The sequence below is a fragment of the Trichogramma pretiosum genome, unplaced genomic scaffold (genome assembly GCF_000599845.2).
Source record: "Trichogramma pretiosum strain Unisexual culture from Peru unplaced genomic scaffold, Tpre_2.0 scaffold96, whole genome shotgun sequence".
Taxonomy (NCBI): Eukaryota; Metazoa; Arthropoda; class Insecta; order Hymenoptera; family Trichogrammatidae; genus Trichogramma; species Trichogramma pretiosum.
This window is the reverse complement of record NW_019640792.1, coordinates 72972-90235: the sequence shown is the minus strand read 5'-3', so window position 1 is coordinate 90235 and position 17264 is coordinate 72972. Positions and strand designations below refer to the sequence as shown.

General features: G+C 43.3%; 2 protein-coding genes across 3 annotated transcripts in view; one reads left to right on the top strand and one right to left on the bottom strand.

Moving 5' to 3' along the window:
- The window catches only part of LOC106655644 (lachesin), a 165173-nt gene extending 150362 nt beyond the window's left edge, over window positions 1–14811 (bottom strand). For both annotated transcript variants that reach the window (XM_014376140.2, XM_023463519.1), the window contains exon 1: window positions 14430–14811. The gene's annotated coding sequence lies outside the window, so the exon portion shown is untranslated. The remainder of the gene's footprint in view (window positions 1–14429) is intronic.
- Window positions 497–1981, top strand: LOC106655634 (zinc finger protein OZF-like). Its single transcript, XM_014376131.2, has 3 exons — window positions 497–671; window positions 741–858; window positions 929–1981. Exons 1-3 carry the CDS (start codon window positions 646–648, stop codon window positions 1922–1924), a joined length of 1140 nt encoding a protein of 379 aa, XP_014231617.1. The 5' UTR covers window positions 497–645; the 3' UTR covers window positions 1925–1981.
- Window positions 14812–17264: the final 2453 nt, after the last annotated feature.

The window sequence follows — 17264 nt, the reverse complement described above, 5'->3', positions numbered from 1 at the left end:
TTTTTGAGGGGTAACTTGGCGAAATTCGGAGATATTTTGATAAAAAGTGGACATTTTTTGAGCTCCTATAATATGGGCTCTTATGGCGGAGGGTGTCGATTTGATTTTCGAAGCATAATTTTCAAAACGAAATGAATAGTTACCTATATAAGACTATGATGGGATCAAAGAAGAATTTTTCATCTTTCCTATTATACCTTTAAAAACATAGATAACCAGGGAAAAAATCGAAATTTTTCACAGGAAAGAGAAAAAAATGATGTTTTTTCAATGTTTTTGGGAATTTCAGCCTGCGCAGTGCGCACTGCGTATACTACCTTCAGCTCGAGCCAGTAGATTAGATTGCCGTGAGAGTCTCTATATGTATCGTAATACATAACTTTGTATGGACAGTCGACGGTGGAGAGGGAAGGTATCGCTACCTTGATCGCGGGATAACCTCGCTAACACATAACGAGTAATGCGTTCAGTTCAGTTGCTAACAAAGAGCTGAATACCCACGAAGAGCTAGTGTTTACAAATTATATCCTCAAAAGTGTATATCAAGGGTCATTATTAGCTAGTTGAGAAGTGTTTAACCTCAAACATTTTCTCAAGAAAATGTCGTGAAAATTATCACAGTGATTAAATATAATAAAGCGAGTAATGGAAAGCAAAGAGGATACGATTAGGTAAAGTTGTTTATTCATTCCTTGATATTTTTTTAAGTGATCGGCTCATCAAAATAAATCATTTTCCAGGATTAAGGAAGAACCGAAAAATACTTCGCCAGATGTGCTAAGCGACTTTCATATTTTGAATTCGGCGGACTCCTGTAAAGCCAAAGAACTTGAAACATTCACACTGCATGAATCATCAGTGAGTTCATTAATTTAAATTATGCTTTATTTCATTATTATTCAAGACTATTACACTATTTTAATTTTAGGGAAATCGAATGAATGAGGTTATGTTGTTACAGGAAAAGTTAGATAAAGATATATTTGTGGATTTTGAGTGCAAATATGTTAAAACTGAATTGAAGTCTTTATCGAGAACCATCTGTAAAATTGAGAACCAAAGTCATCCACCTATTGTGAAAAAAGAAAAACAAACTGAAACTGATCATTTAAATGACAAAAATTTAATAGTGTTGATAAAAAGAGAAGTTGATCATGAAAAGAATCATCCATTCCAAATGAATTCTCAATCAATGTTTAGAGATTATAAAAATACGAAAATATTAAGAAAAAGATCGCTAACCAAATTATCTTATCAATCTCAAATATGTCAAAAAACCTATATTCGAAGAGCGAATCAAAACAGACGTATCAATAAGACGCACAAGAGAAATAGATCACATGATTGCGAACTTTGTCACAAATCATTTGGAGTAAAAAGTAAACTTAAAAGGCACTTAACCACAGTACATATTCGCAGCAAACCCTTCGAATGTGACATCTGTCACAAATCGTTTGGTCGCAAGGATTACCTCAAAACTCACATGAATGCAGTACATAATCTTAGCCAATCTTTCGAGTGTGAAATTTGTCACAAATCACTTTCATTCAAAGGTGACCTAAAAAGACATATAAGAGTAATTCATGATCGAAGCAAACTTTTCGAATGCGACATCTGTCACAAATCGTTTGGTCGCAAGGATAGCCACAAAACTCACATGAATTCAGTACATAATCGTAGCCAATCTTTCGAGTGTGAAATTTGTCACAAATCATTTGGATATAAACATCACTTCAAACATCACGTGAATGCAGTACATAATCGAATCAAACCCTTCGAATGTGACGTTTGTCGCAAATCATTTTCATTTAAAAGTGACCTAAAAAGACACATAAGTGCAGTACATGATCGCAAAAAAAACCCTTCGAATGCGAGACTTGTCATAAATCATTTGGGCAAAAAGGTAACCTCACATCTCACATAAACGCAATTCATGCAATTCTAGGAATGTGAGTACAATGAAAAATTTTACAATCACATGGGTACGCTATGAAATTTAAGAAAATCTCTCTCATATATATTCATTAATTTTTATGAAGAACAATAAAATATTTCAAATTTTTATTATAATTCATTTTTTCGTGATTATGAAAAATCGCTCATTCACCTTTTTACTCTTAATCAGTATGCTACAATAGAAAATCTATGCCTCAAAGTAAGAATCATTATATTTCGTACTTCTTATTTTTTATGAAGTCTCATATTTTCGATTCAAATAATGTATACGATGAGTAAAATTCAGACATAATTATTTTTGATTATTGTTTTCAAATTAAACTTTACCAATTTTTAATTACGTTTATTGCAGTTGTACCCACTTTAAATTTGACAAATTCAAACAATCTCATAAAGTAGAAGTCACAAGAGTTATTCGCTGTGCTCGCTTCTCCATCCAGTTAATTAATTCGCTCCTCCGAATTTCAATTCAAAAACTTATTAAAATGTTTACGAAAGAAAAAAAACTTCATTTGGGTCCATGATAAATATATAAGCTCGAACTCGTATATGCGTTTCCTACAAATACTCATTGAAAGTGATCGGTCGAAACTTGCCCACGACGGAGTATAGGCCGAAACGTTGTTAATTTCAATGCGATGGATCGCCGACCGCAGTCGTGTAATTTCGACATGGGTATATAACACATACACACTCTCACATGTATATATGGAGCAGCTCTTCCACACAGCAGTAACGTGTGTGTATATATGCGTGTGTCTGTGTGCGAAAACGTTACACCGCAAGGTTTCATTGGCGCTCTCGCTCTCGTGCGGTCTTGTTATTTCTTTCGCGTACGTATATGTATATAGTACCTCTCGTACTCTGCCGAAGCTTTCTGCGCTTTATAGCTTTTCAGCGAATTTCGGTATTTAGCCCACCATTTATATCCTGCGCCGAGGCTCTCTATACGGTTGACTTTGCTCTCCACACTGCTGCTGCTGCTCTTCTGCTTGCTGCACTGCGTTCAATAGCTTTTTTTTGTTGTTGTTGTTGTTGTCGGCGTCGTCGTCGTTTTGTGTTTATTCGCGGGTAAATATATAGATAGATGCGTATCTATATGAATCGGCGCTTGGACACTATTTCCTCGAGCGCTCAGCAATGAATATTGTTTTATTACTCTCTAGCCCAGGACGGAAAATGGCATTGGCGCTTTGGCTTTGTGAATTCTCAACAACAATCGCGGCCAGGAAATTTTTTTTCGCCTTTTGATTTGTCAAGTAAATAATAAAAGAAAAAAAAATAATAGCATCCGTACATATCCCAAGCATTCATCGTTGATTAAAATATATTCGCGTTACAAAAAAAGGGGAGTAAAACCAATAGATGAGAGAAAAAAAATTTCAACGATCTATCGGGGTTACATGATAATATTCGCCGTGCGTGTGTGTTCGACGAGTAAGACACAGAGGGGGAGAATTCATACCGAATCTCTGAAATTGCATCGAAATGTATTATGCATACATGGACAAGACTGAAAAAATATTTGCGCATAAATAAGCGCGCGCGCGCGGCGTTCGAGTACTATCGCAGCAGTAGTAGGGGAGGAGGGTGGCGCGGAGGAATTCAATTTTAACGATGCTCGATGCGAAAGCGCATACAGTGCTATACACAACGAAGGAGGTAAAAGGTATATACGTAAAGTCGACGCGCGCGCGAAATAGGTTACGGAACCGTACTGCAATCGTTTGTACTGTACCTACTGCTATCGAGCTGTTTGGCAAAAATAAGCGCGCACACGTACAAAAAAATAAAAAAAAAAAATACCCCCCGCGCGAGCCTCGAAAAGAAGGTAAACAGCTCTCATTCATTTATTCATGCTCGATCTACTCTCGGGCCGAGCTTTATTTTTCATTCCGACTATTTCTCTCTCTCTCTCGTTCGAGAATCTTTTTCTCTATATAATACGTGAAACGCTCCGTACGCGTAGACGCGCGTATAAACGACTCGAGTTTCGGCTTTGCACAGACACACACGCTGTAGGTATTATGGTGCGCGCTCATCAGTCACTGTCGCTGCGACCGGCGCGTAGCGCGATGCACACCGCGCGCTACGCGTCGGCACGAGGACCATGCAGTGGATGTACGCGCGGGATATGGCGCGTATATATATTAGGCATTACTGCTGCATCATACGCGCGACGTTTTCGTTTCTTAATCTTTTTTCGTTCCCCCCTTTACAAGTATACATGTTTTGCATGAAAAAGAAGGGGGAAAAATCGGGAAATCGACGCATCGAAAGTATGAAAAGACTAATCGGAGTCTGTGTATCTTTTATTTCTAAGTTGAACTTTATTAGACGCTTATGGTAAAAGAGATAAAGCCGTGAAATACGATTCATTCGTATGGGTAAGCGAGCACGATGATTGCGCATTATATGTCTCGGAAACGATGCCAGTTGATTTTGAAACACCATGCATTTCCAACATAAATAAGCAGTTGTTTAAGAACGTCAGTCAGAAGTTAAATTCAGAATTTCTAACAAAATAATTAAAATCCAAGCAAATTGATGAACTATTCAATTGAAAATATGTATTTCGCGTTCATTAGGATCACGAATCAATTTGCTAGCCCAGCCAAGCTTCTTGGCTGACCGCTAGGCGGCGCAAAGCTACCCGCTACCGAGTTGTCACCACCGTAGCATAACTGTAGCGTAGAATTATTTTTTGTTACCTTCCAACTCTATTATGATATTTGTTCCCAAACGACAATCTCACGCTCGCACGTCACGTTGACTTTGCAAGCGAAAAGATCGCAAGTCTCGAGCGCGGTGGCTCCTCGACTCATTTCACAATTCATATATGCTCTTCTTGGCCTAAGTGTTTTCGCGCGCTCACGCCGCTTTATAAAGTTCAAGTCTCGGAGTCTGTTGTCTAACTATACCGGCGCGCACACGTTAAACTTTTGCCCCGGGAACGATAATACATAATGCGACGATTATGCGCACACGCATGCATAGAGACGAGTTACGTACCGAGTCGTGTATGGGCATGCACGCGAGTATGTATAAGTAGCGGCGACACGCGCCTACACACAAGTCGAGTTTGACTCCATTTATGTATCGCCGCCACCGCACGAACGAAGACACTCGCTGGCAGTTTGTCGCTCTCTTTCTCGCTCGCTCGACGTTATACGGATGGACGCGTTTCTACGCACCCCGCCTGTATACATCCTCCTCCTCTTCTTCCAGAGAGAGCGAAACCTCGACGATTCCGTATGTATAAGGGGGTCGACGAGGTTTATTATTATATATACAGAGTTTGCGAGTCGAAGGAGCCCTGCTCGCTGCCGCTGTCGCCGTGGGCGTTGTGTTACGTACGCGTACGTGTCCCTCGCCTTCCAGCAATTCTTGGACGTTAAACTCGCTCCCCTGGGAAATAATAGGGTAAGAAAGAGAAAAGACAGTCTTGTTTTTCTCGCTGTCTCTGTCTCTGACTCTCTCTCTCTCACCCTATCTCTGGAGCAATGCCCAAAAGATCGCGCGGACACACACACACACACACACATACACTCGGAGGCAATCGGGATACTTTTAGAGCGGCGCTCGCTCGCGCGCGCAGATATCGAATGCCAGGCAGATCGGAGCGATCGTATAAAGTCGAGCAATCTCGCGAGAGAGCCTCTCACTGGCTTGCTTCCTTCGCTTCCTACTCCTTTTCCTTTTTTTTTCTTTTTTCATACGTATATAGCTATATAACGTACTTATACTGCGCGCACACGTTCCTTCCGCGCGACAGTTCGACGGCAAATAATCGTCGATCCTCCTCCTTCTCCACCTCTTTTTTTCCTCCTCTCGCTTGCGCAACAGCAACAGCAGCAGTAGTGGCAGTGGCAGTGACCCGCCACATGCGACTAACCTTTTTTTTCATTACTTCGCGTACTCGATAGTGCATGTGTGTTTATATGTATATGTGAGTAGCAGCAGTAGTGGCATGGCAGCAGCGCTGTGAGGGAAAGAGAGAGAGAGAGAGAGAGAGAGAGAGGAAATAAAGGATATCAGTGAAACATGCAGTACGCACGTCTCGTCCGAAGTCTCATTCCAAGCGTCCCTTTTACGACTCTCTGACTTTTCGTACACATTCGAGAGCGAGAGAGAGAGGAAGCAAAAGAAAAGCTCGAGACTTCGATTTTCACTTATTTATTCGATTTGGCCACGCTCTCGAGCTCGTGTTTCCCTCGCTCGCTCTTTCTCTCTCGCGATATCCCCTTTTTATACTCTCTCTCTCTCTATCGCCGCGCGCTACTTATGTATGAGCCGCTGTAATCGCTCGATAACGCGTTTACGACGTAACAAGGCCAACTTTTTCGGACTTTTATTTAACGCGATCTCCGGCATCCCTCGTGCGCGAGGTGTATGTATAATTTATCGATTCGGTTATCCTCTCTCTGTACAGTGCCCGGTGTCGTGCTTGTAATTCGTATTATATACGTTTGCCAGTCGTGTAGCTGCTCTAATTAATCGAAAAAAAAGAGAGAGAGAGAAAAGGGGTTCGGTATTATACCATCCAAACGCAGTTGCGTGGACACGATCGCGCGCCCGGGGTATATTAATTCGACCAGCTCTCTCGTCTTATCTATTATTCGAATCGATCGCGTTACAGTCAATGAAGCTCGCGGCTATCATTATATCCGCGCGCGCTGGCTTTTAATGGAAATTGTCTAAAATATTCACGATTACAAGGTCGACAAAAGTCGTCGTCGTCGTCGTTATAGTTGCGATACGTCCGCTCGCTAATATATAGTGGAATAATATATATGATCCGTATGTACTTTTGATCGTTGAGCGCGTATACGCTATTACGCATCTAGTTGAACGTGGTAGACGTCTGTGTGCGTGCCGCAATCGTGTGTATACCGGTACATATCGACTGTTTTCGAAAATAATGCGGACTCGGATGGGTATTAACACGTTACACAGGTCGCTCTCGTAAGCTATATACCATTGACGCTGCTGTCTATATACAAAAGTATATGGGATGAACACGACACGTATCCATTTTAATAAAGCACATCGATGCGCTGGGGCGCTCGCATTTCGTCGCCAGCCGCACCGTTCTGTGGGCGAGTCTTTCTCTCCTCTCGCTCTTTCCCTCGAATTTGCAGTTAACACGCGAAGCGCATTAAAAATTGACGATATCGTAAATGCGTTACACGCGCGCATCGGGTCAGCAGTGGCTCGCTCTCGATCGAGGTAAATACATATGTGTAGCCCCATCGATTTTCCGTAGCCGACTCGGTCCGACTCTCATCCTTTTTTTTTATTTTGTCAAGCTCGTCGCTCGAATACGTATTAACAAGCCCGATGTGTTACGTAAGTTTGTATAGTTAATATATTACATTATGTAGATGCGCGCGTGAAGCTCGCAACAGCTATAACAGCAACAGCGAGCGATGTGTTGCTCGCACGCGGCGCGCCCCGAGAAGCAGCAGAACGTCTGCAAGCTCGCGGTGCTTCTCGTGGAAATTATGATTACAATACATTCGCTCGCGCCGTGCGGTATACGTACGCACATCTCCGCGAGTATACACGTGTTTGTATACGATATATATATTTCACGAGCGATCATCGTATATCATATTCGCGTGCATTATCGCTTTTCACGAGTAGGCAGCTAGTAGTAGTGGTAGTGGTAGTAGTAGTAGTAGTAGTACGTAGCAGCGTATAGGTACACTACAGCGTGGCTTCGGCCTCTATATACGCAGCTACCGAGCCTCGAGCTTCGTACGAGCTGCAGCTGCTGATGTACATTTATGCATTAAACGAGCATTATTTATTCGAGGCAGATTTCTCTCTCTCGCTCGCTCTCGCGCGCAGCAGTATCCCTCCATACATGCAGCGTAATACTATATACGAATACACACACACACACACTCTGTTGGCCACTGATGCTGCTGCTCCTTCTCTCCTACACTCGCGCCAAAGCGGCAGCAACAGCAGCGCCAGCAGCCACGATGAATATGCATTGTTTAGTCTGCTAGTGGCGGCGGCGGAGGTGTCGAGTGCAGACCCGTCGCTATCACTGCCTCATCAATCACACGCAGTTGTCCTGCTGCTGCATCGTTGTTGTCGTCGTCGTCGTATCGTCGTTCGCGCTTGCCGTCAACGAGTCCTCCGCGCGCGCGCGTTATCCTGCTGCCGCGGCACAACACAGCAGCAGCTCACACCCCCCATTCCCTTTAGCCGTTTTCTATATGTGCTTCGGTACGTACATACATACATGCATGCGAAATCGTGGTAGTCTGCAGCACGCTACACGCCTCGCTCTTTCGCGAATTCTCGCAGCTCAGTCCACCACCACACCCTGCGAGCAAGCGCGTGCCCCCGTTTCGAGTGTACCGTGTGTGTAGAGCTGCCTCGAGTGTTGCGAGGCGATCCGATCGCGCTAATTTACCGAGTTTCCTTTATTTTTTAAACCTTAATCGTTCGATTTTTCAGTGCGTATATACGCACTGTTGCCCCATCTTATCCTATACATCGAACGCGTACGACCCGGTCGAGCCGACTTTCCATGCAACGCTTGCTTTTTTTTTAGCTCACGTCACGGTATAGTTGCTGACTCCCCATCTGTTTCTATCTGCGCGCGGCGAAAGAGGTAATTTACACGCGAGATTAAGGCTTGCTCGATATGCCCAAACGCATAGATACGTACATATATATAATCGCCTGCACACGAAACAGCGCACGTCGAAAATGAAGCATATTCCCCGGCATCGAGGATTGCGCGAGCTTACCTTTAGTGCGTAGCGTTTATTGCGATTTTCACGTATCGTATAAATGTGTTTGGCGTAAATTCAATAACAGCTCTCCGGAGCTTATTTCTCTATTTTCTATAACTACAGTGATAACTCCATCTCGCGTTTAACTTTTTTTTCCCCGCAATGCGATCGCTAAAAGATGAGCCAGTCAGTATCGCGATCTGTGCGTTTTATATACGTACCCAACGTTTACGCAACTCGAGCTGGCGCACAAACTGCAAGCACGGGACTTCGGTAGAGGATGCGAATTTCCAGTTTTTTTTTTATTCGATATAGCTGCCGCAGCCGCACACACGGGTTGACCACGTAAAACGCAAAAAAAAAAAAAATTAAAACGATGAAATCCCTTCTGATCCTTCTCCTGCTATACCTGCACTTGATCGATGGAATGTCAAAAAGCTCGGCGCGCGCGCGTGCCGGATTTATTACACATTCTTGTGGAATAACATTTTACCTCTCCTTTGTTTAAGATAAACGTTAAAAAAAAAGTCCCGGGAAGATTTTTATTTTATTACTCCGCACGCATTGATATTGGAACTAAAAAAATATGTGATAATAGCTTCAAAAGCTTGCAAGTGCGGCCTCGAAAGAGCTTTCAATTTATATTTTCATATTATACGTGTGGGAAAATAATTTTTAACATTTTTTTTACAGCACGCGATATAGATACATCACACCAGCCGCGCGGACATTAAAATACAATTTTCCAAATGAATAAAAATAAGAAGAAGAAAGAAAAAAAAACGACGGAAAAAACGGACGTATGAAGCACGAGGGGGTTTTATTCGGGTAATGGGCTAGTACGCTCATTCTTCATAGTAAGGAAGGCAGCGCGGCGGCAGCACGCGGGTTATAGCGTCGACTTGGATGGGTAGAGAAAGAGAGAAACAGCAGCGCAGCTGCTATATATAAAGCAAGAAAAATATCAGTACAGAGGGAAAACCTCCCCAACCCCCCGGTGTATACGTATATATGTATGCGTAAAGAGAACGGACATCCCGGACGTGTTCAAATTTGCAGGCCATTAACGCGTGTATACCTCGTGTGCCGCACCGACACCGACGCCGACGCCGAGACGCGAGAAACACAGTATAACACGGCGTATATATGGTGCGAAAGCTCCCAGCTTGTATATACGTATGAAGCTCGCACGGGACGCCGCCGTCGCTGTCGCCGCGCACCGACACTAGGTTGCAAGCCCAGCGTGAGTTTTCGTAGATATGGTACACAGTATATACGTAGATATAGCTTCGTTTGCCCAACTTGAGCCAGCTTGTGTTGTGTGTGTGTGTGTGTGTGTGCCACACTGGGGTTTTTGCGCGCAGATAGTGGCCCATCTTATATACGGAGCATCGAGTATATACCGTGTAAGCGAGGATCGCGTGGCCGACAGTCCGCGCCGCAACCCCATACGTACAATACGTATAGAGTAGGATCGCAGAGGCGCGTGCAAAATTACGCCAAGATCGCGTGCTAAACGATACACCGGTGCCGCCGTGCGCGTGTAGCGCGCCGCGTATTATATACGTAACGATCGACTTTGCCCATTGCGGAGCAGGGGCGCCGCACCGCAGCCGCAAGCTCACGTGTGTGTTGTGTTCGGCTCGCGCGCTCGCGCGCCCAGCTCCTCGAACTTTCATCACCTACATATACACGCGCGCGTGTAGACGCCTCGTTTAACCCTTCGTTTTTTCGTTCAAGACCAACTCGTGTGTGCAGCCTTGTAGCGAAACGCGCTGAGCTTGCAAGCTCCCGTATACACAATGTGTATATGGTAGTAGCAGTAGTGTTAAGGGATTCGATGTGTAGTCGTCGTCGTCGTCGTCGTTCGCTCAGAGACTCGTACACACGTATAGACAGGCACGCACACGAGTTCCGTGTATCGAATTAAAAGCCAGGCCCCGAATTTGTCGGTGCGACTCGATGCCAACACACACACACACACACACACGATCGTCGCACGTTCTTTGTGTTTTCGCTGCTGTGTACGACACGTATCGAAACACGTCCAGCTATGCCATGGAGCGGAGGAGCTTTGGCGCGCTCACGTAACGCGCGTATTATATCCCGTAGTATATAGATTTGGTGCGTCCGGAACCAGAAGGGATATGCACGTTGTGCGGAAAGGGCCGATACGTAGAGAGAGAGAGAGAGAGAGAGAGAAACTGGCCTCGTGAGCGCGCGCTCGCGCCCCCCGACAGAACGTCGAAATGCAGTGCACACGCGGCGTGGATACAATACATCCAAATACGTACGTATAACAACGTATATATAGAAGCGAAACACCGATAAGCCGGAAGTTGTTGAGCGAGTCTAGGCGCTCTTATCAACGATTTCAGCGTACACATATATCCCCTGCTACACCGAGGCCGGGGGGGCCGGCGGAACAAGGCAGCATATATGAACATCGGTGTACGTATAGCTACCGTATACGTGTGCGCCTGCTATACACGATTGAGAGTGTTAAAATGAGTTTCGAGAGCATCTGCCAAGCTCGAGCTTTTATATGTGCAACAACAGCGGCATAGCTAAGCTATATACGCGCGCGCGAGCAACGAGCAGTAGCGCGCTTATTCGTTCAATCTTTACATATGTTTACGCGCGCGAGCTTGCGAGCTTGCGAAACGCGGCGCCCAGGCATTGATGCATCTTTACTATATTTACCCATGCGCGTCGAGCGCGCGTTTCACGTGACTGCTGTACGTTTAATCTTTCTCTCGTGTGCTATAATACAGCTCCTCTCTCTCCCTCTCTCTCGTTTACGATCGCAAGTACGAAAAGTCCGCCGCGCACACGCGTATAAACGTATAGGTACATGCAGCACACTTTTCACTCGAAAACTCTTCTTTCGACAGCTGCGCTGCTGTTGCCGCTGCTTTACGTGCACGCGCATAAATGTGTTACATCGTTTATTTTCGGTTGCGTGAATAACACATTTCCGTCAGAGAGCTGTAAAATAATTACCGCGCGTACACGATCCTCTAGTCGCTCTCGTTCAATTATGTTGATTATATAGTCATACATATAGTATAGCCCCGCTCGACGACGACGTGACGAGAGCTCGTGCCGACGTTTTTCAATTTTTCACAGCTCCAGCCAGAGAGAGAGCGAGAGAGCGAGAAAGCTGTAATAATGCTTTTTCGAAACATTACAAACGTGTTCGCGCGGTCGAGGCGAGAGAAAGAGAGAGCGAGCAAAAGTATATATAATAATAATTTTTCGGTAACGAGGATTTATCGTCGAAAAACGGAGCTAGGGCTCTTTTCTTGCATTCGCTCGTGTACGCGCGCTCGTATATGTACGGGAAACATTAATAAAGTCAGGCGAGAGGCGTTGAGGAGGGTGGGTTAGAACAGGAAAGAGAGAAAAAAAAGCAGAAAGAGACAAAGCACAGGCGCGCGCGCGAGGAAACCGAGTGACAAATAGAGCAGTGTTAGGAGTGTAGTCGTTTATTGGTCGGACGATTGCCGTTGTGTGCGTTTGTGTGTGTGTGTGTATGTATGTATACGGCGCCTCTCGCTCTCGTGCTCAGGCAAATAATCGCATTTCCTCGACTCGTGGGCTCGTTTTTTTTTCTCTCTCTCTCTCTTTCACTCCCTCGAGAAGCTATTGCGCAGATACTTCCGAGAAGTCAAGCTTGAAAGAATACGAGAGACAACGGCGAAAAACAAACGCCCCGAAGAAACAGAGCGAGATAAGGTCAGGGTTTCTCTCTCGACCATGCAAACAACGTATTCAAGTATGGGCGAAGAAAAAAACAACAAGCTTGCGATTGTACGAGTCGAATCGCTACGTCGAGAATTTATATTAACACGGAAAAGAGATAAGTACGCAACGATGAACCGAGTATCGGTAATAAAAATTTACTCGAATCACTTGCTCGGTGAATTCTTTTACTATTTCGAAATTCAATTAGAGCTTTATTTCTTATTGAAAATTGAAAAGCGAGATTTTAAGCTAATTGACACGAGAATTAAAAAAGAAACTCTGATATTTGTCATACGTAATGCATAATTTCAATTTAGAGTTGAAGAATTTCAATTATCGTAATTAAATTCATTCGACTAAACGCTCGCGAAACTAACTTTGCTTTTATTGCGAATGCCGAAGTGATACAGATGTGAATTTGTAACATGACAGTCATCAAGGTAATTGAAAAAGGTGAAAACTTTATCACCTGATACTGGATATTACGAAAATACTTTCGTCTTTGTTGAAAATTCAATGAAAAACTAAACGTTAATAATGGTAACAAACGTGATTGTAGATAATTTCCAATTTCCGAATTCAAAATGCCTCGATAGAATAAAATGATAATGAATAGCAGATCCACAGAATCGGAAATGCGAGTTTTCATGAAACAATAAGGGAAGATAAACTGATAATATATACGTTACCGACTCCTTTATAACAACATGATAAGATTTCTTCTGTCGCGGCATACTTGATCTCATTTTTTTCTCGAAACTAAATCAATACTTCGAAACTGGTTCAAGCTTATTAAATATCCCCCTGAATCCGTGATAAACTTGTTAACTTTTGCTTACCGGTGTCTCTTAAAAATTACGCGAAAAGAAACTAATTTGATCAGTTCAGCTGCATGTACAGCGTGCATATATTTATCGAGGAAAAAAATCGTTGCTCGTGATACAGCATCGTATAATAATGGTTAGCGCGAGCGACATACCTACGGAACGTATAAAGCAAAAAGATATTGCCTGCTTTCCTCGATATTCAGGCAATATTCACTTATTCACTTTTTCCCTTCCGTCTCTCGTCGTATCTCTCTCTCTCGCTTTTCAGTTTAGCCGTTATATAGGAACAAACGCGTTTATATCTAGCAGCAACAGCGGCGACGGCAGTAACAGCCGTAGCGGCAACAGCACCAGCAGAGAGAGAGAGAGAGGAGCTTTCGACGATGTTATCTCGTTACAGGAAGTTTCAACGTGCGGCTCCTCCGTATAAACGTGTATATCTATACTCGGCTGGGGAAAACGCGGCTCGGCACAAACTTTCGTTGCTTGCGAACCTATGTCATGATTACAATTACACGGTCAACTCACGGCAAATTTTCGCACACCCCACACTGTACGCGATTTTTTTGCGTACTTTCTCTCCTTCGCCTCCTCCTATTCTCTGCAAGCTCTTATTATTCTTTTCTCGCTTTTCACGATTATTGGTGCTAAGCCGACTTTTTCTTTGTCTTTTTATTTTTTTCAGCTTAAAATTTTCAAACCAAACTCTACGTATACGTCTATGTATCGCGTGTATATGTGCTTGCGTGCGCTTGCGTGTCCCGTTGTATGCAGAAGCTTTTCGTGAAATTCAATTAAAAGATAGCGCCGATTCCAAGGGTTTATTCGCCCGTGTCAATTGGCATTGCGTTTGATCATTCATAAGCTTTTTATTATATATATTCGGCGAGGAACCGTCGAGGTCATCGATTCGACGGATAGAAAGCGCGACGATACTTGGCTTAAAATTTCGACGCTAATTTGTGATATCACTTTTGCTCCCCAAGCTTGCCTAGGTCAATCTCTCGGCGAGATCAGCTGCGCTGAACTATACCATCGCGGTGTTTATTTAATTTTTTTTTTATTTCGGTATTTTTTTCTTCTTTTTTTAAACTCTCGAGCTCGCGATCGAATCGATTTCTGGCTCTCCGATAAGAGTACTTACCTCGGTTGAAACTAAAGCTCATAAGCTTTCGGCGAAACAGTTGAATTGTTGTTGAATGGAGTGAAAAATTGCTCTATACTACTGCCGCTGTGCGATGCGGGTTGATTGTAGGAATTTTTCGCAATAATCAAACGATTACAGCTGCATTGTTATTCACTTAACTGCACACTTGAACGAGTGTTTTACCTCAAATCAATAATTCATCGATCGGATGAGAAGCAAACTGTATCTTGGCAATTAATCACAAGATGAAAATTAACTGATATTTAGTATTTACTCCTATTTAGAGATATATTTTAAAATATAAAAAAAATAACTAATCACTTCGATTATTGAAGTTTAATCCTTCAATTTTATCAATAGAATATTATTCAAACCTATAATATAAACTAATCAACAATAACAATAATCATCACAATAACCAACAAAAAAATAATAACAAACGTCGACACTTTTTTCTGATTTCAGAACTGAAGAAAATAAACCGCAGGCATCCAATAACCGCACTGGAGAAAGATCGCGGCGCGCACGTGTCGTCGTCCCCGTCGTGGATATACACAATCGTCGCGGGCTAGCGCACGATAATCCACGCTCTCTACGGTACGTATATTATATATAGTACACGACGATATACACGGAGCTTTCGCTGTGAGTAAAGCTCGACGGTTCGTCGGAAACTGACTCGGTCCGCGAAGCTTGCGCGACGCGCACGGCACAGCTTCGAGAGAGTGAGCGAGAGAGAAAGAGTCAGGCAGAGCAGCAGAAGCTTTCAGGGGGCGGCCCGACGAGCAGCGTCGTCGGACGAGCGTCGCGTTGCTCCGCCTTTCGGCGCGAGTGCAGCGCAGTGCAGTGCTGCCTATAGTGCCGCTTGCGCGGCTCAAGAGCGCTGCTCTATACTCGTCTTTGCTCTCGCTCTAGGCGCGCACCAGAGACTTTTTTGTACGTATTAAGCACTTGCATACACCTATACGAATTTTTAAGATTTATGCATGCGTGTTCGTATCTAATTCACGCATATAAGTATGCACGGAATATTTGGTATGTTCTGCTATGCGAGAATGTCCGAACTTGCGATGTAGCCGGCTTCTGATTGCGACATTTATCTCTATCTCTCACTCTCTCGACAATATTTTGATGTCGTGTAAGACCGCCCCTTCGTACCATTTTCCGATATCCTCCACATACACAAATGAGCGAGTCAACTGCATCTAAAAGACTCTGCTCTGGAAATGCGGATATGTGAGCAAAATTCGCCGAGTCTATAAGTTGAAAGATCAGTTTGTAATCGGTTTAATTGCTAAAAAAAATGTCATTGATGCTCGTAGATTACACACTTGCCTATGTATGACTGATTTGAGCAAAAAGTCCCAACGTCTTTATATTCTTTAACGTCTTTAGTAAACATAGTTGTTCATTATGTACCGTTTTTATAACAAAACCGCAATATATTGCAAAATTTCAATAATTGCAATATCAACTTTGCAAAATCGCCTCTCGACTACTATTCGATAGTTGTCATTCATTGACCGGTTGGTGCATTAGTTGACTTCAATGCGGGCAGCTCGAAGAAATTTCCATTGCTCGTTGCGGTCGCGAGGTACTTCGGTATACAGAGACGAGGGAGTCACAATCAAATCCGAAACAGAACGATGAGAGACCCATTCTTGTCGAGCTCCCAGTCTTTCTCCTCTTTATATATTTGTTTTTTTTTCACTAGCACATGGAACATGATATATACACTACTGAAAAAACTGTTAAAAATTTAGTTGGCTTAAGTTGGCAGAGTTGAGTTAAACAAGTGTTGATTTAATTTTTTTATTTAAAAAGTACAAAAATGCCGAAACAGTCAATCACTTCCTCTATTTTTAAAGCGACGATTAACAACAAGATTTAATTCTTAAATTTAAATATATTAATTCAAAATTAATATTTCAATATTCATTTAATTTTTGCGTTAATTGTGTGCAAATTATTTGCCGGTTAGTTAATTGTGTTCATATAAACGCACAGAATCCCATGTGTCAATCGATAAACAATTAACTCACACATAATGTTAAAAAAAATACGAAAGTTCAATCATAACTATAGTTAATCTCTGCCATTAGATGTCGAATACCTTTATCTTCAAATCTGCAAGTTAAAATAATATTAATAGCCCGTGGCTAATAATAATGTCAATGGACAAAGTGCGCCCCAACAAGACAGTTCATTCTAGACAAGCACTAGACTCAGGATGAAGGAAGATTTGGACAAGCAGAGGGCCTTATTGTAAAGCGTACAACTTTTTCCTGATTAGATAGGAATATGCACAAACAATAATTCGTGTTAATAGGAGAGGAATGAAACAATGATTTATAAAAGAGGGAAAGTGACGAAGAAAAGTGTGCGCTCGAGGATAATATTTGAGGTGTCGAAACACATTGCAGAAGATCCCAAGGAAAGAGAAAAAGAAGGAGACGGCACAAAAATACATAAAACGAAGAAGAAGAGGATAAAAAAGGGGGCAAAGCAGGGCTATAGCAGATACGTAGCGCTGCTGCTGCTGCACCACTAGCTGCTGCAGCATCGCGTAAGTTGCGCGCTTGCGGGGGCGCGCTATAGGTTAAGTAAGTGGTTAAGAGCCGCCGCCGTTGCGCCGCGCCGCGCCGCGCTCTGTACGGAGAGGAGAGTCCCCCGGTGTTTCCACCGGTAATGGAATAAAAACACTCGACCTCGATGTCTCCGAGTCGCATCAGCAGCGTACCTACCACTGCTGCTGCTGCTGCTGGTGTCGCGCTCGAGAGCCCTCCGCCCGCGTACGCCACTTTTCTACTTGTACATCCTCTTCTCTCTCGC